Source organism: Polypterus senegalus, chromosome 5 (assembly GCF_016835505.1).
Source record: "Polypterus senegalus isolate Bchr_013 chromosome 5, ASM1683550v1, whole genome shotgun sequence".
NCBI classification, from domain to species: Eukaryota; Metazoa; Chordata; class Cladistia; order Polypteriformes; family Polypteridae; genus Polypterus; species Polypterus senegalus.
The window spans coordinates 145,446,890-145,466,545 of NC_053158.1; the positions used below are offsets into that span (position 1 = coordinate 145,446,890).

Here is a 19,656-nt window from a genome sequence, read left to right on the forward strand (position 1 = left end):
GTTCCGAAGCTGCTGCTGACGACTGACTGGACTTGGAAGGGCATGGAGAATGTTGCTCAACTGTTGGTGGAGGCACATGTATTGTGCTTGGTCCTGGGATTTCCTGGTTGCTTGTCTGTAACCATAATAAAAAATACAATTTATTTCTATCAACAAACTGTACTGACTGCAACATGGGGCAAAAAATATTTGAGGCAATATACCTTTACATTTATATTTTGTCCAGCAACTTTAAAACACAGTTGGCCACATTTCTTTTTTCATTTCCAGTCGGAGCACAGGTGGGTGAAGTGACCTGATTTGGGGCAACACAGTATCAGTGTCATTGAACGTCATTGATTGATGTTCAGACCCATAGTGCCACACTGCATATATACACAACTTGTGTAAATATAAAGTATCACGTTCTTAAAAAATAAATGATAAGGATAGTATACATGAAGAAAACAGAGTAAACAGAAAATTGCTCCGTGATTAGGTAAATCACATTAACGTAAAATATGCTGTATTATTTTTATATATTAAGTACGAAGTTTTAACACCGCAGTATCGAAATTTGTGTCGGTTGTACGATGGCTGACAAAGTTATGAAGCCATGCGAGACGCCTGACGATCTCAGGACAAAACGCAGAATCGGTCGAATCGCCACTTCTTTCCCGGCCATTTTCCGCCTTGCACGAACGTATCTGTCCGAATTTGTTTCCACTTCGTCTTGCATGTTTCAATGTCTGCTTCCAAAGACATGGCAATTTGATGCCAGCTGTTCTGGCAAGCGTGTTTGTCACTGTGGAGAGGGGTTGTAACATCATATAGATGACGATATTTTCTCACCTCCTCTATTAAATCTTCCTCAAACCGTTCAGCCATGTTGATTAAACAAAAACTCTGACGTCACGTTCCAAATTGAACACACGGCAAGTGATGGGCGGAGTGAAGCCTCATGAAGCATCAAAACGTTTGAAGCAATTGTGTCGGAAATCGTATCGAAGCTTCGAAGCATTTGACACTCACCTCTTTAGTGACCCTCCTGGCCATTTTCATTAACATTACACAAACTCATGATCCACTTCAATGACGTCTGTTATAACTCTTATTGCTTTTATTTTTCGCTGCTACAGACTGACAACGAAGAGAAGGGTTCGTCAGCAACTCTAGTGTCTGATGTCTAAAAAATATAAATATATATAACTAACGCCGACAAGCAGAATGCACTATACGATAGCAAGAGTTAAAATAAGACGCCTCACGCATGGTTAATGCACTTATACTAACATGAACTAAATATTTTTATTATCTTACATTAACGAAGATTAATAAATACCATATCAAATGTATTGCTCATTGTTAGTTGCAATAATGTTAACAAAAGGAAACATTGTAAAGTGTTACTACCTATATTTTATATTATGTATTTTGTGAAAATGTAACTATTTTCAGTGTAGTAAAATAGTAGGCCTACACTGGGTTTCAACCATTTCATTATCTTGAAGACATTGTTCGTTTTGAAATGAGCAACTGTCAGAAAACTGCAATAAAAATTTCAACTATTCTGCAGGTACTTGTCTGCTCCATGCACAAGCACCGACAGCGAGAGACTGTTTAGTGCTGCATCTCATGTCATCGATGAGAAGAGGAACCGACTTTCATGTGAGAAAGCAGAGAAGCTACTTTTCATAAAGAAGAACCTGCCACTTTTCCTGAAGAAGCAGGCTAAGTAGGCTTATGTCTAGGACAGTTATTCATTTGTTGTGGGTTCATCCACATTTTTGCACTATTCAATGCACATTTGTTGTTGTAGACATACAGAGTTACATTCTTTCAGCAGTCAGTTATAGGCCTAACATAGGCTATTCAAGAAGGGGCTTCAAAGATGGCCAAATAAAAATATTTTTTTATTTTACTAATTTATTTATTTTAAGTTATATTGTGCTTTGTTTGTATAATATCTGCTGGAATGTTAATAAAATGTTCAGTGTTAAATAAATATTTTGAAATTGTATTTTTGTTATTTGATTTATTTCTCTGAAAAGCAACACAAAATAGTAAAAAGCAAATTTTTACTATTTAATTATTGTAATGGTGAAAAAATTGGCAAAATAAATGGAAAAAAATCGAAACACAGCGTTGTATTGACCTTGCCAAGCATTTCATTATTATTCGGCTTCGGCCAAGAATTTCATTTCGGTGCATCCCTACTTTAAATGTTTAAATCACGTTATTATGATGGGGAATATTCATCGCTTGTATTTCCCATGCGACAAATGAATGCGGAAAAACACCACGAATACTTTCGCATGTCAGCTGTTAAGTTTGACGATTTGCTTCACGAATCAAGCCACACATCAAACATCGGCGACGCACATTGATCCTGTTGGACCTGCAATCCGGCTTGCTGTTATGCTGCGTTACCTTGCAACAGGCATGAGTCTACGAGCATTAGCAGCCAGCTACCAGCTCGGCCCAGCAACAGTTTGTAAAATCGTGGCCGAGGTCTGCCAAGCCATATGGACTGTCCTAAAGGATGAGTTTGTGGCTTTCCCTGATACAGATCAGTGGAAGAACATAAGGCGGGATTTCTGGGATTTCTGGAACTTACCAAACTGCCTTGGCGTAATAGACGGGAAACATGTGAGGGTACGTGCACCATGTCACTCTGGAAGCGCATTTTTTAATTACAAGGGATACTTCAGCTTCATCCTATTGGCTGTGTGTGATGCCAGATACAGATTCACTGTTGTGGATATAGGAGCATACGGGCGTGACAGTGGCGCAGGAGTATTTGTGAGAAGCAAGTTTGGCTCACAACTTATTGAAGGAAACCTGTCCCTGTTGCCTCCATCTACTCTGCCTGGCAGTGAAGTGCTGAGCCTCCATGTCTTCGTTGCAGATGAAGCATTCCCTTTGAAGAATAACCTGATGAGACCCTATTCAGGTCAGTATGAACAATTACAGATGATATGATATTCATACCTAATCCTAATTAGTGGATGGGGGAATGATAGATTGGATGTAATAATAATGGTAGAAAGTATGATTGATATGGATTTGAAAAGGGAGCAAACAGAAAGAATTAGGCCTCTGGATGTTCTTGTTCCACAGCCTGATTATTATACAGTTTCTCCTATAAATGTCCAGCTTACAGATATTTCAGTGGTGTTTACATTTTCTTCCCAAACACAACATGTTGTGAGAGTTATACTTTCCCACTTTCAAGAATTACAATAGACCTATTCACCTTTACAGAATTTCAAATCAATCAATGCCTACAGGAAAAACAAAATTTTAAAAGATATTGAAGTGTATACCTTATACTATGTTAGAACAAGATTACTTATAATAAAGAAAATCCAAATGTAAACTCAAAATTGTATCAATGCAATTTAATTTTGCACACTGTGGAGCAATATACATAGAAGAGATAAAAATGTCATTAAAAGCAAGGGTTACCCAGCATCTCAGGTTGATGTAGAGCCAAATTAAAAATACAGCTCTCTATCAAATGTTTCAGATAGTACATTTTGAAAAAAGAGAGAGAGTGGATTGAGACATTAAATGTTTTTTTCTCAGTTGCCTAAATGAAAAATAATATTAGGACTGGGAAAGTGTTTTTTGTATCTCTCTCTCTCACACACACACACACACACACACAAACAGTTTCCTTTTTTGGTGTGTTTTGTCTTTTTAACAGAGATACTTATATAGAAATGTAATCATGAATTTGTTTCATATTTTATTTACAGGAACCAATCTCACTCCTGAGCAGCGCATCTACAATTATCGGCATTCCAGAGCAAGGCGGGTTGTAGAGAATGCATTTGGAATTCTTGCTGCTAGGTGGAGAATTTTTGGAAAGGCCATGGAGTGTTCAGTTGACAGAGCACAAGACATCACCAAAGCGTGGATTTGTCTACACAATTATCTCTGCACTGGTGACAGTATGGAGCCTGATGGGACATGATATGTGTCCAGACACCTGGTGGATGAGGGCAACATCCCAGGAGAATGGAGATGCACAGTTGAGGGTGATTCCAACTTAATAAACCCAGGGCCTCACTGTCAGCCGGGCTACAAGGACTGGCACACTTGTCCGTGACTGTCTTAAAGAATTTTTTCAGACTGTTGCAGGGAAAGTGACTTTCCAGGATGCTGTGCTCCACCGAGGCACAGTCAATTAAGGGTATGTTTATGCTCTTTGTCATAATTTGGCCCTCAAAGGTGTAGAATGTAAATATTCAAGATTTTGGGAGATTGTAATTTTTTTTTTTACTTATGTGGCATTTTTGGAAGAAATACTGGAAGTTACTTTTTATGCAGTAATGCTAAACAGTTCTGTAAGATCTGTAACATCAATTTGTTATATGTGTAAATCTTTAAATAAACGATTTTTTAAAGGAATGTGACATGCAAAAAACATATGTAAACAATCAGAACAGTGTTTATTTAAACATAAACCAATAAAAGTAACAGTCCAATAAATGAACACAAATATATATATACAGTTTTCAAAATATAACTATTATATAAATATAACTATTTCAAATATCAATATATAAAACTCAATAAGAACAAAATAGAAATGTGAAGTATAAATACTGTTTGCACGTTTCAATTAACAATTATTTTTGCAAAATATTAATGAGTTTATAAAACTACTCATATGAAGCCATCAGTTGCTTTATGTCCTTTACAAGTTTTTTAGCATCTGGTTCTGGAAGTTGCAGAAGGAACTGTTCCAGTTACCCACAAAACGCACTATACACGTTTGGTGCTTTCTCACTTTTGTTTTGCAGGCGAGACAAAGTCTGCAGAATAGCAACATCAACAGGATCCATTTTGTCTCGCTTTCTCTTCCCAGATTGTTCCGAAGCTGCTGCTGACGACTGACTGGACTTGGAAGGGCATGGAGAATGTTGCTCAACTGTTGGTGGAGGCACATGTATTGTGCTTGGTCCTGGGATTTCCTGGTTGCTTGTCTGTAACCATAATAAAAAATACAATTTATTTCTATCAACAAACTGTACTGACTGCAACATGGGGGCAAAAAATATTTGGAGGCAATATACCTTTACATTTATATTTTGTCCAGCAACTTTAAAACACAGTTGGCCACATTTCTTTTGCATTTCCAGTCGGAGCACAGGTGGGTGAAGTGACCTGATTTGGGGCAACACAGTATCAGTGTCATTGAACGTCATTGATTGATGTTCAGACCCATAGTGCCACACTGCATATATACACAACTTGTGTAAATATAAAGTATCACGTTCTTAAAAATAAATGATAAGGATAGTATACATGAAGAAAACAGAGTAAACAGAAAATTGCTCCGTGATTAGGTAAATCACATTAACGTAAAATATGCTGTATTATTTTTATATATTAAGTACGAAGTTTTAACACCGCAGTATCGAAATTTGTGTCGGTTGTACGATGGCTGACAAAGTTATGAAGCCATGCGAGACGCCTGACGATCTCAGGACAAAACGCAGAATCGGCCGAATCGCCACTTCTTTTCCCGGCCATTTTCCGCCTTGCACGAACGTATCTGTCCCGAATTTGTTTCCACTTTGTCTTGCATGTTTCAATGTCTGCTTCCAAAGACATGGCAATTTGATGCCAGCTGTTCTGGCAAGCGTGTTTGTCACTGTGGAGGGGTTGTAACATCATATAGATGACGATATTTTCTCACCTCCTCTATTAAATCTTCCTCAAACCGTTCAGCCATGTTGATTAAACAAAAACTCTGACGTCACGTTCCAAATTGAACACACGGCAAGTGATGGGCGGAGTGAAGCCTCATGAAGCATCAAAACGTTTGAAGCAATTGTGTCGGAAATCGTATCGAAGCTTCGAAGCATTTGACACTCACCTCTTTAGTGACCCCTCCTGGCCATTTTCATTAACATTACACAAACTCATGATCCACTTCAATGACGTCTGTTATAACTCTTATTGCTTTTATTTTTTCGCTGCTACAGACTGACAACGAAGAGAAGGGTTCGTCAGCAACTTCTAGTGTCTGATGTCTAAAAATATAAATATATATAACTAACGCCGACAAGCAGAATGCACTATACGATAGCAAGAGTTAAAATAAGACGCCTCACGCATGGATTCCCGGCTCTTTCAATTAGTATTTACCTTTGCACTGTATCATTATAATCGCTCCTGTTATTAGTATTAGAATTAACCCTCATCTTTTCTTGAGATCACATTTAATAGCCTTAAATGTTTTCCTTGGTTTGACTTAATTAAAATGGAGTAGACGGAAAATAATGGTTTATCCCTGTACTTTGCCATGATATAGGTAAGCACATTTGAGAAAGAATAGGTGAAATCCTTAAATCAGTTGTTATTATTCGATCAAGTATTGAAATATTTCATTTATTAGTACTTTACAATATTTTGTGGAGCACGAAAATAACGAATTAGCTACAACGAAATGACGCCGTCAATGGCACAATTAACTAAGATGGTTGCTTTTCAAATTCTGAACGTAGTGCTAGCCCGAGTTCGATCCCACTTAAAGACTCATCAAAATTAACAATAATAAAAAAGGATCAGAATTGAAATCTTTATAACCAATTTGAACTAAATAATTTTGAGAGATACTGTGGAAGGATCACATAAGAGATCTGTTCGGGAATCACCAAAATCGTCATCAAAATGCGATGTCTAATTGCGGATGGCAGCTCACGTATTTACATTAATCCATTTCTATTCACTGCCATTTGACGTCCATGAACTCCTCCATTGAATAAGGCAATGGTTCTCAACCTGTGGGGCGCGAAGTAACAAAAAGGGGGGCGCGAAGATGTGAAAAAGAAAACATCTGTTGGAACCAAAACAAATTAACTTAAACTACATTCTGATAATAGAACAATAAATACTGTATAGAGTTAGATAAATGTCGATAAAAGTTAAGTAGGTATAATCAAATATGCATCTACATTTCAAAAATGTTGGGGGCGCGATTAAAACTGTTATGAAAACTCTGGTCGCAAATACTTAAAGGTTGAGAAACGCTGGAATAAGGTGATAACAAACCCACTGTGGTAGATCAGGTTGAATTTGCTCTGCTGCACCAAACATTCAAAGGTGTCAATCCAGAGCACATCAGAGAGGCTGAGAGACACGGCGCAGATCAGTCACCGGCACACAGACACACACGGGACACTCCAATGTGAGCAGTGCACATATCAAGGTCGGCATTAAAGATTGAGTGCTGAGGCAACAAAAAGCTGCGGGATAAACACACCTGGACCTTCTGTTGAAAAAACATTTGCTTTTAACAACAGCATCCCTCCCTCGTGAACACATCTTCAAGGTCCGGACAGGTGATCAGTAAAAAGTTTTTTAGTCACAGCACAGTGCAATAATAAAACATTTCCTAAAACACATAGTTGTCCAGTCTGTATCATTCCTAAGCAATCTTCCAGTAATAGAGGCGCAATCCCAGTTACTAACACATTAACACTCAAAGCAAGAACACATTCCACCTTATCAATTTAATATTTAAAAATTTAAACCGCTAAACCCGCCATCAACAACTACAAAAACAGTTGAAATCGTTACTCAAATATTTTTTTTGTTATAGACATAAAACAAGATGCACGTTTCCATTTGATATATCCTTACTAGTGTTCTCGCCTTGCTCGCTTCCGGTCCACGCTGGAATTTGCTGTTTAATAAAAAAAAAGAAAATCAGACTCTTTTGGGTCATAATTTACAGAGGGAGGACGTGGGACCCGAATCCACGTATGCTTTAGTATGAAGCGGTAACGCTACCGCTGCACCACTACTATTTTCAGGAGGATGGTATATAATGTATGTTTTTTAATGTATACATGTATGTATGTAGTGAAGACGAAAACAATTATATATAGATGTATACTATATGACATACCTTCAGTGTTGCATGAAAACGTTGCATGAGGCGAAGAATGGATATTTAGGAGAGTATTATAGTGAGAGATGTGTCGTCACCCGTATTGCTAAAGCTCTTCTTTGCAGCATTATGCATTCAACAAGTCGGCGTTTGTATGATGTATAATTTATAATTTTATTTTTTGCCACAACGTATTATCGGGCACGATCATTTAACATGTATTGATCATCTACAAACTTTCATTTCAATGGGAATTCTGTTATTAACTCTGTTGATGCCATATGTAGCCTACTTCAAACGGTAGCTCGTTGAACAAATAATGAGTGGAAGCTTTGCGCAGAGTACTGAGATTGCGTCATGACGGGCTTTGAACGGGTCTCCGAAGCCTCAGACATGCGTACTAGTGAGATGATGACGGAGCTACCGAAGCCTCAGACATGCGTACTACTGAGATGATGACGCGGCTACTGAAGCCTCAGACATGCGTACAAATGAGATTGCGTCATGACAGGCGTTGAACAGGGCACCGAAGCCTCAGACATGCGTACTACTGAGATGATGACGCGAGGCTGCTGAAGCCTCAGACATGCGTAGTACCGAGATTGGATCATGATAGGGCTTCGAGCAGACATGGTCACTGGTTACTGAATCTTTGTAAAGCCTCAGCACACTGAAAGGCATTGACCTCTTAATTTTGAGAGTCTATCTGACACTTAACTTTCTAGTTATATTTTGTAATTCGTATTGACATTACACATTTCAGTTGATATGGTTAAGCTACAATTCAGGTAGTTGCTGAGAATTAATTATTGTTCTTGTGGATTGCTGTGATTTCCTTTGTCTGATACATAGTGTCAAAGATATATTGTCATATATTAACTTTATATATATATGAAAAGATTGGGTAAATCGTTCAACCTTTTATGGAACACTTAATTTTGTTCAAAACCGTCGTCATATAGTATACATCTATACATATAATTTTTCGTCTTCATTAGGAGAATACAACAATGATACTCTCGTATCAATTAAACCATTTTAACGTGCATATGTCAAACAACATATTTCATCCGCCGCAGTAAGAACAGTAGTAGTAGTTCAGTTGTGCAGAGCTCGTTAATTATCCGGATTAGGTGGCTCAGTGGTGTTGTCGCTCAGGTTCGTCGCTGATCCTCCTCTTGTGAAAGTTTTTTCTATTCCTCCATTTAACAAGCTTGGACGGATAGCGAAATCGAGCTATCGAGGGAAGGTTGGGCCACCGTAGTCGGGCAGGTGGCACACGCCCCTAATTATATTGTGTATGTAAAGAGTTTCACTGTAAAATGTAATAAGCTTCATATTTGTGTGTTTGGAGACCCAGGTGTCGTACTGAATTTGTATTGTAGAAAAATAAACTACTGTCCATTATGCCTAAATGTGTCTTTTCGTGTCTGATCGCTATATGGCACTTCCAACTTGGGACAATTCGCTATAAACAGTTTCAGCCAACCAGCGCCTTCTAAACATGCAGGATGACAGTGTGATCCTTTATTATTACGGCGCAGCATCTTCGTTTCAGTCAGTCATTGTCCTGTTAGACTATTTACTGTTAAGTGCTGCTTGAGCTACCGTTTATAGTACAACAGGTGGCCTACGTAGTTCTTAAATCGATATTGAAATGCACACACAAGTCTCCTAAATTATTTATTGAAATGCCTACATTTACAGTGTCCGTTTTAGGAAGTCGTAGTTTTACTTGTTCCCGTTATTAAAATTATAATTTCTCAGTGTCACATATTATTCGTTACTACTCGCGAGTCCCGTATCATTGAGATTCTGTTTTATATTCTGTATAAGGAAACTTTTTAAAAGTAGCGTTGATTAAACTGACTATAGCAGACTTGTCATCTTCTTAAAATGATTTTATCGATTTGATATTGACAATTAATCATTAGGTCAAACATCAAGGAGGATTTGAGTTAGCATGGACTGCGCTGTTTCTTTTTTTTCGTGACATCGTCAGTAGAGAGTGCGTCACGTTAACAATGCATTCTGTCCTAAGTGACAGCGCACACGCTTTTTTATATTTCCTAAAGGCCAATGTGTCTCAATTTTCTCATTAATATATTTTGACAGTGTCTTTTAGTGAGAATGATTATAAACATATTACCTGTGTTCATTTCCCATGTAGATCTGTAACGTTTGGTGAGTATAAATAAAAGTAACAACACATATAATAGTTATGTTGCATTGTTTATGATTAACAAAATTCATCGTTTATCTGAAATGTTCTACGTATACAGTCGATTTATTCCACTTCTGAAGGTGTACATTGTCGGTATTACTTTATTACATGTTATTACTTTAACATGGCCTTTTTATAACTTCACTTTAACTTAATCCTGATACTCTGTATGTTCAATTCTTCATAATAACTATTCATGGTGGCTCCAAAATCCATACTGACCCCTACTCTCTCTTCTGTTTCTTTTTCCGGTGGCCTGTGCCACCACCACCTACTGAAACATCATGATGCACCAACATTGATGGACTGAAAGCCAGAAGTCTACGTGACCATCATCATCAGGTCCTTCCATGAAAACCCTAAATACAAAGAGGACTGTTTGACTTATGTTAGGTAGATTGCCCAGAGGGGACTGGGCGGTCTCTTGGTCTGGAACCCCTACAGATTTTATTTTTTCTCCAGCCTTTGGAGTTTTTTTTTTTTTTCTGTCCACTCTGGCCATCGGACCTTACTTATTCTATGTTAATTAATGTTGACTTCTGTTTATTTTTTATTGTGTCTTCTATTTTTCTATTCATTTTGTAAAGCACTTTGAGCTACATTTTTTTGTATGAATATGTGCTATATAAATAAATGTTGATTGATTGATTGATATTCTCCATTGCATTTGCTCCAGAGTGTAACGTGTGCCAGTGTAACCGAGGGATGGCAGACGAGCTCACGTAATGGGTGACAAGGCACATTCTCATCCTGATGTCCAGGCTCTTGTCATAAATATTCCCATCTTGTGCTTTTCTCGTTCCTGCAAGTTTACTATTATTATTGGACATGTAGAGGAAATGTGTTTTATTTTATGTCTATGAAAGGAAGGACGGTAAAGCCTTGAATGAAACTGAGTGTTGATGCTTTGGGTAACAAGACAGGTTAAGGAGCAGAGAACATTGAATGTGACATTGACTGCGGGGGATTGTGTAACTGGAAGATGGTTTAAGAATACAGAAACGGCAAAAACTTAGTCTTTCAGTAATTCTATTTACATCAATTATTTACTCTGTTGTGCTGCACTTCGGAAGATTACTTATTTACCCCCCAGCGCAGCCTTTGATAAGATGAATTCACAACTAAAGGAATGTTCATGACAAAGTCAGGTGCTTTTTTGAAAGTTTGGCTCCAGATGTGCTTATCCAGCTGCTCCTTCTTCTCAGTACTTGAGTGATCTTTACGTTCACCTTTGGATGAATTTGCAAAGTTTCTTTACAACTTTTTTGTCTCATTAACGCAGAAATCCCGAGGCTTTCCTAAAATTGCAGAAGACACTGTTGATGGCGCTGATTCTGTTTTAAAGACAGTTGTGATTAGTTATGCAGAACACGCTTTTACTCACATTGCTTTTTGGAAATCAATAATACAAATCAGCAACAGATCTGGGAATCACTGAATAGTAAAAACGTTTAATGAGGAATGTCTTGCGCATATACTGGTGTAATGACCACGTCGGCTTTAGTGAAGCATTTCTTAGCCTCTGTGATATGATCGACATGGGGTAGAATAGATTCTGGATTGTTACAATACGTGCTACCTTACGCAAAATATGCTCATCGATTTGTTACAGATTCTTGGTGGACACAATTCCACACCGAGGAAAAAGGTGCCCCATGTAAATCGTTCATAATGTCTCCAAAATATATTTGTTAACTTTCAAACAAGTACTACTTAACTGTTTTATACAAAATCCTCATTTCAACATATGCGAGCCCCAACTAGGATTTGAACTCGGGTTAGCGTATTTTATCAATATAGCACAGACAACCGCTTTTACGCTTTCAGCCAAAGCACTTCAGCAGACTAGTTACTGACCAAATCGACTGCTGACTGCGCGGATATCAATGACGTCATTACGCTAGCGTGCTCAAAATCACGTGACGGGCGCATTTGAAGCAAGCCTCGAAGCGGTGCTTCATCTCCAGTGCTTCGATAGCTCGACACAGTGTCGAAACCTGAGTATCGAGCCGCCCATCACTACACACGGCGCCCTCCGACTTTTTGCTGGTACTGCAAATCACGGACCTGCTCAGAAGACGCGTGAAATGAACGCTGGGAACGGCTGGCAGCCATGATGCGGGCGCATACGCTTTCTGAGCGTGAAGTATAAATGAGCCCTAAGGCCGGAGTTATACTTCACGCGACGCAACACATGCTGCAGCGGACGCTCCTGCTACGCAAGCGTTGTAGTGTTTATACTTGCGCGCGTACTTTACGTAAATCTGGAGGAATCCACCAGGTGGCAGTGCGAGATATATCGCGGTGAGAACATGTTCGACTTCTCTGTGTTGTGAATTGCCTAAAACACCTATTAAATTCTGATAACACCTTACCGCAATATCTCTGAAAAGGATGTTTATTGATTAAATTCATAAATCTAGGGATGTATGTGTCCATTCCACGAAGCATTGGGCACGAGTGAGAAACAGTCTCTTGACGAGGCCTCAGCTCATTGCAAGGTGAATACAAGCACACACGTACACTAGCGTCATTTTAGCGGCACCAAATCCCCAAATCTGCATATCTTTGGAAGGAAACCGGAGCACAGTGTGGAATACAAGCAGGAAATACCAGCAACATAACTCCCTGCGAGACAGCAGTGCTATTGCTCCGCCACCGTGACACGCCCATGTGTGTAATTATTCCCCCATGTGTGTATTTATTAACAGTATTAATTATTTAAACGAAATTATATGTAAAATGTAACATACACATTTTAATGCATTTCATCATGAAAGTGATATCAAGTATAAATCTAAAGATTCTAAATGTGGAGAGAGTTGGAATATCATACATTTAATTTGTTCTGTTTGGCGATCTATTGCTGCTTTCCGCTGCTGAAGCAAAATGCCGACATACAGATGCATTCATGGTTCTTTTATATTCAAGCGTTGCATATTTCCGATCGTAATGACACGATACATTTTAAAAGTCTTACATACTATCTTTTGTGCCATCTATTTTTTATTGTTTTACTTTACCTGCTGTCAGGTCCAAGAAGCTCGTAGCAATTAAAAACTGGGATGACGTTTACGACCGTCTGCTTTAATGATAAAGTAAACTACGAGGTAAAAGTGGACATTTCGAGATTAAAGACGAAATTTCCACTTTAATTACAAAATACACGTTTTCACCGTGTCCTTTATTTTTTTCTCAGTGACTCAAATATAACGCTATACATTATGTTGCTGTTGTTAAGTTGCAAAAATTTTAAAATAAAAAAGACATATATAAATGACACGATCCATTTTAAAAGTCTCACATACCATCTTTTGTGCCGTCTATTTTTTTTTTTTTTGCAACTGCACATTGGCTACATAATGTATAGCGGAAATGCGTAAATAAATAAAAGTACTGTGAAATGTGAGCATAAATAAATAAATGTGTCATGAAATGAGAGCCTTAATAAATAAATATGTCATGAAATGAGAGCACAAATAAATAAATGCGTCACGAAATATGTTTTTCGTTGCTTATTTATTTATTTCATTTTGTCCGTAACATTCCTGCAAACCGTCATGAAATACGGCTTGAAATAAAATTTCTTCCGATAAATCTTCAATTCTCTCTCTGAAATACGTAATATCTTCGGCAGAATCCATTTCATCGGCAGTAGTAAGCATTTTTCGAATGAATTCTTGTGCTATCGATTCACCAATCAGTAACTATAGGGCGTGTTAGAGCCCACCCTCACAACTTTGACGAGTGAAAGTGACAGTTTTATTTCAAGCCGTATTTCATGACGGTTTGCAAGAATGTTACGGACAAAATGAAATAAATAAATAAGCAACGAAAAACCTATTTCGTGACACATTTATTTATTTATGCTCTCATTTCATGACATATTTATTTATTAAGGCTCTCATTTCATGACACATTTATTTATTTATGCTCACATTTCACAGTACTTTTATTTATTTACGCATTTATTTATTTATTTCATTTTGTCCGAAATATTCCTCCATACCCCGAAGGATCTCCATAGAGGCTTGCTGTCACATGTAGATAGTAAACAGAGACTCTGGAGGGTATTCCAGAAAGCAGGTTATGTGACATACCCGGGTAAGTTTAAGGGTAAGTTAGTGGATAACCTCAACTTTCGGTTCCAAAAACGGAGGCAACTTTCTGGGTATGTATGTAACCATAGCAGCTTACTCTCTGAAGATAACCTGCCACCGAGCAGGTTATGTTCCAGGGTAAGTTTGTTTCAGAAGGTTACTGAGCATGGCGTGCCCTTTTGATGACGATCCTGTGGACGTGGAAGCACAAATTATCCGAGGTTTTTTCCCCCGGGAGAGTAATAAGACCGCGTATTGATGTCTTTTCATTTCCAAATGATTTTTTAAAAGAGCGTTATCGGTTTTCAAAATAATCGTTAATTTACTTGACCCATCTCTTGGCACCGCATATTGCACATGTCACAAACCGCGGGTCTGCGCTTAGCACAGAAAACATTCTGTGCATAGCACTTCGGTTTTTTGCCTCAGGGCATTTTTTGTATAATGTGGGCGATGCAGAGCATGTGGGAAAGGCAACTGTGTGTAGAGCCGTTCGCACAGTATGTCTGGCACTGAAACACTTCTTACACACGTTTGTACAGTTCCCTGGCCATAAACCTCTGCGTGTAATTAAAGAGGAATTCCACAGAGTGGCAGGTTTGTCCTTTGTAGTAAAATTCATGACGCATATTTAATATGTAGTCATACTATTTATATCTATAGATGTATTCATCCTGCACACACAATTGATACTTCCCTATATGACTTTCTATTTCAGGGTTTCCAAATGTAATTGGGTGCATTGACGGCACCCACATTCCTATTAAAGCTCCTTCAATGAATGAGGGAGACTATGTTAATAGGAAATCCATTCATAGTATCAATGTGCAGGTAAGAACTGGATTTTGTGTTCTTAATTTTTTGCCTTTTTAAATCAGTAAACTCATCACAGTTTTCCACTTTTCAACCACAGGTAATATGTGAGGCAACCCAAATTATTACTAATGTTGAGGCAAAATGGCCAGGATCTGTGCACGATGCCAGAATTTTCCGCGAGTCATCATTATGCCAGACATTTCAGCAGGGTATGTTTAAGCTTTATGAAATATTGTTTTTTCCTTTGCACTATATTTGTGTTGTACACTTGAATCATTACAGGACAGTACAATGGTTACTTGCTGGGGGACAGAGGATACCCTTGTCTGCCCTGCTTAATGACACCCTACCCTGAACCTGATCCTGGACCACAGACACGCTTTAACCTGGCTCACAGCCGAACACGGGCCAAGGTGGAGATGACCATAGGGATCCTCAAGTCTAGGTTTCAGTGTCTGCGTGGGCTCCGGGTCAGTCCAGAGAGGGCATGCGACATCATAGTGGCTTGTGTTGTGCTTCACAACATTACCACTATAAGAGGAGAGAGCCACCCTCCTTGTATTGAAGAAGATGGCCCAGAGGAACCCCTACAGATTTTTCCATACAACAGAGATGGAAGACTTTTGAGAGACAGGATTTCTCAGAATTACTTATTAAATTGTGTGCAGTGGTCTGCGGTGTGGTTCATTTCTTTATTTCCTGAAAAACAATGAAAGTGAAATAAAATGTGTTTTTTGTATTACATTGCTTTATATATATATATATATATATATATATATATTTATATATATATATATATATATATATACACACACACAAACATTTAACATGCAACAGATTAATAATCACACAAGTTCTCACCTTAAGGCGATGCTCCAGTAATTCTATTTCTAATGTTCATTTTTTTATGGATAGCCTTTTTTGCCTCCATTTGAAGCTGTATAAGGTCTATCTCCATGTCACTTTTTCTTATTTGTTTTTGAAGATGGACCTTACACAGCTCCTTTGCTGGCAACTAGGAAGCCAAAAATAATTAAATGAATGAGATTCTGTCAGACAATAACATTAAAATATGGACAAATGCACATAAATTCTTACACTGCTTAGATCGTGCATTGAGGTTGAAGGACCGTCATCTGTGGGCAAATCCCCAGGTATGTACTGTGAAAGGACAATGACAGTTTGTTACTCTAATGTAAAAAGGGGGCATGCATTATAATGGTATGCATCATACCTCAGTGGATCCACCAGCATTGTCCACTTCTGTCACAGCAGATGTGGTCTCTTCATCGTCATCTTCAACCTATAGAGGAAATATGCAAGTATACATTATCTGGCAAAAAGAAAAAAAATATCTAAAAGCAACTAAAGGTACCTGACAACAAAACACTTACAGCTGTGACAGACTGTGTCCTTTCTGTAGGGTCCAATAATACAATCCCTCCATCAGTATCTATAGGAAAATACAACCCATAAAATTCTCAATATTATCAAAGAAAAACCAAAAATGCAGGAAAAAAACATGTCACAGTAATACAACTAAGCACACAGTAGCCTACACAGCATATGCAGTTCAATAAAGTCAGCCAGCATAAAAACATTAAGCATGTTGAAGAAGCCTTTAAGTGACAGAGATAGTAATTTATTAAGTCATATAATGAAAACAAATCATAGTGGTAAACTTACATTTCACCATGCTACTTGTGGTGCATGGTGTGTGTGACGAAGTGCCCCCTGGAATGCCAGCAACCACTGGTCGGTTAACTCTGGGTAACCAGTAGGAGGTTGATTGAACTTACTCTTCTCAGGTGTTTTGGAACCGACATACTCATGGTATGCGGGTTTGGGAATGGTAAATTAACCAAGCTTTCTGGAATACCCCCCTGACGTCACGTTCCGACTTTTAGCACACTGCACCCCCCGACTTTTTGCTGGTACTGCAACTTGCGCACGCGTCACGTTAATTTCTGAGGACCTACTCAGAGGACGTGTGAAATGAACGCTGGGAACGCGTGGCAGCCATGATGCGGGCGCATATGCGTTCTGAGCGTGAAGTATAAATGAGCCCTAATACGTGGGTATACGGCACTTTTCAGTCCACACACTCTGACAGTCTACATCTATACTGACACGCTGATACGCATGTATGTGCTGCAGGCACGTCAATTTTTTTCTGCCATTGTTGTCTGTTTTGGTTATGTTTTGGGAGAAGTAACGATTGGTTAGGGCAAACAGATTATGCCAATCAGAGGCAGACTAGGGCGAGACATGCCATTCCTTTGCTAAATTGGGAAAAATATCCTTTGCCGCCACCTTCCTGTCGGTCAAATGTTACACACCAAGATATGTCCTCACGTGAAAACTTACTTTAATCAAGTTAATAGTGAAAATGAAGCGAACCATACAAACAAAAATTAGCTTTCAGAACAAACGACCTTGTGAAGCTAGATTATTGCTACTATCCAGCTGGACAGGTAGCCACAGCCCAACGCCCACAGACTCTCAGTCCCCAACCCCAGTCGGAGGGGGTGCTGACGGTAGAGGCGCTAAATCTCCGATCGATGTTGCAAGTTCAATAGAAGAACACGTCAACCATGGTGAGTACTTTATAATACCAAGATTTGTAAATTATGTTAATACAGCGTTTCTGCAGCATTAACTAGCAGCTTTTTTATTTAGTTTCATTTATTTTTTGTTGTTCCAATTTGCCCATGCTGTGGCTAGTGTTAAGTTAGCTTTCCTGACTTTCATTAGCATCAAAGCTGCTAGCTGTCAACAAATTCCGGTTGGTTGCATTTTAAAACGCAGATATTTCAACCTGACTTTCACATCAGGGCTCATTTTTGAGTATAGACAGATTAACAGGTGTTGGGGAGAGTTTATAACATTACACTTACACCATTTTCTCCAAGCACTAGCCGGTGTCCAAACGGCCTGGACATTAAAACATTTCTATCTTAGGTACGCTATTCTTTCTGAGAAATGCTGATTTTAAACTTGAAACTGTGTTAGTGTGTTGGTACCATTTTCACGCCAATAATTTTATGACAAATGTTGTTTTTTTTTTTGCAGACACCAATAATGAATGGCCACAGCCTTGTTATTGCTCTCTGTTGTCATAGTTAATGAATATTCAAAATGGTCAAATCCAAGTATTTTATTTTGAAAATCAGCTGTTTAAATTTTGTAAAAATAAATGTATCTCTGACTGAAAAGGCTTTGGCTTCATGTTAAATGTACAGGGTGGTCCAGATCTAATTATGCAGATCAGATCGTCTGGATGACTTTGATTTATGCAGAGACGATTCCTGTTTGGCGCAAAGGCGATTCTTTCTGTCGTCAGTTCGTACACTTCTCAATGGTCCGGGATTTTTCGGGTGATTTTCTATGTAATAAACTTAATAAGTTATAGTGTAATGAAAATTGCATAATTAGATCTGGACCACCCTATATCTAGTATTAATGAAATGGGCCTCTGTACCACCAGTAATTTTCGCATACTGCCACTGACAAATCATTTTAATTTTATAATTGTGTCACTCTCTGGCCTTCACTATCTGTTGCAGATTAGATATTCTAAGACACTGTTTACAAAAGAGTCTACTTTCCCCATGGACTAAGAAAATGTAAGCATTATGCAGTTGAATCACTCTGTAATCTATTAACCAGACAGATCTGCAAAATCTGCATTTCTGGTTTGTTGATCTCATAATTATCCTTGATGTGAATGAAGTCAGGCAGCAGATGTAAATAGTATTGTCCCTTTCTAGTGGGAACTAAATATGTAAGACTGTCACTATTAATAACGGGGCACTTTTTTCTTTAGCTGTGTAGGCCGCTAAAAAATTTGGGGGCTAAATTTACAGTATACCCACTTCTCCAGACACCACTACAACAATGTGTCTATCCTTCCTAAAAAATGTATATCCCTCCATGTTATACTCATCCCCATCTTTGTTATTTAGCCAGGTTTCTATTATTGCTACAGTATAATATCATAATTATGCTTTGCTACATACAACTCCAACTCACTTACCTTATTTTTGATACTTCTAGCATTAAGGCAAGCTATTTTTAATGTGTTACTCCTTCTACATTTAAATGTTTGCTTAAATTTTACATTACTATGCATTTCTATTTCTACATCATTGTTTGTTCTTCCATGTATAGATCTAAATCTGGCCTGTCCTAAACTCCCTGCCCCCCCCCATTCCCTAGTTTAAACAATCCTCAACTATCTTATTCATATGCCTTCCCAATAGATTGGTGCTCCTCCAGTTCAGATGTAACCCATCATGGTGGAACAGGTCCCATCTGTCCCAAAAGGAGTCCCAATGCCCCATAAACCTATACCCTTCTACCCTGCACAAAGATTTGAGCCACATGTTAAGCCTTCTAATCTCCTCAGTCTTACCTGGACTGGCATGTGGCACAGGCAGAACTTTGGAGAAGACTACCTTATCAGTTCTGCTCCTCAGCTTGGCACCTAAGTCTTTGAATTTGGATTGCAGAACTGACAGACTACCCTTATATATGTAATTTGTTCAAACATGGGCAATGACAACTGGATCCACCCCTGCTCTGGCCAAGAGCTTATCCATACCGTGTAAGACTCCCTCTCTCTGGAG

General features: G+C 38.5%; 2 protein-coding genes across 2 annotated transcripts in view; one reads left to right on the forward strand and one right to left on the reverse strand.

Moving 5' to 3' along the window:
* Positions 1 to 2,265: 2,265 nt before the first annotated feature.
* LOC120529908 (protein ANTAGONIST OF LIKE HETEROCHROMATIN PROTEIN 1-like) lies at positions 2,266 to 3,958 on the forward strand. The gene is made up of 2 exons (XM_039754117.1): positions 2,266 to 2,932; positions 3,741 to 3,958. The coding sequence occupies exons 1-2, from the start codon at positions 2,266 to 2,268 to the stop codon at positions 3,956 to 3,958; spliced, it is 885 nt and encodes a 294-aa protein (XP_039610051.1).
* A 778-nt stretch (positions 3,959 to 4,736) lies between these two features.
* Positions 4,737 to 19,656, reverse strand: part of LOC120529909 (corticosteroid-binding globulin-like) — a 44,947-nt gene continuing 30,027 nt past the window's right edge. Inside the window, exons 7-10 of the mRNA XM_039754119.1 lie at positions 16,423 to 16,481; positions 16,263 to 16,331; positions 16,127 to 16,189; positions 4,737 to 4,973 (exon numbers count right to left, since the gene is read on the reverse strand). Coding sequence (XP_039610053.1) covers positions 4,737 to 4,973; positions 16,127 to 16,189; positions 16,263 to 16,331; positions 16,423 to 16,481 — 428 coding nt within the window. The remainder of the gene's footprint in view (positions 4,974 to 16,126; positions 16,190 to 16,262; positions 16,332 to 16,422; positions 16,482 to 19,656) is intronic.

Excerpts from the sequence above, each read along its gene's own strand:
- LOC120529908 (XM_039754117.1), top strand. The coding sequence starts at position 2,266 with ATGCGGAAAAACACCACGAATACTTTCGCATGTCAGCTGTTAAGTTTG. Across the intron at positions 2,933-3,740 it reads CCTGATGAGACCCTATTCAG|GAACCAATCTCACTCCTGAG; the intron begins GTCAGTATGAAC and ends TTTTATTTACAG.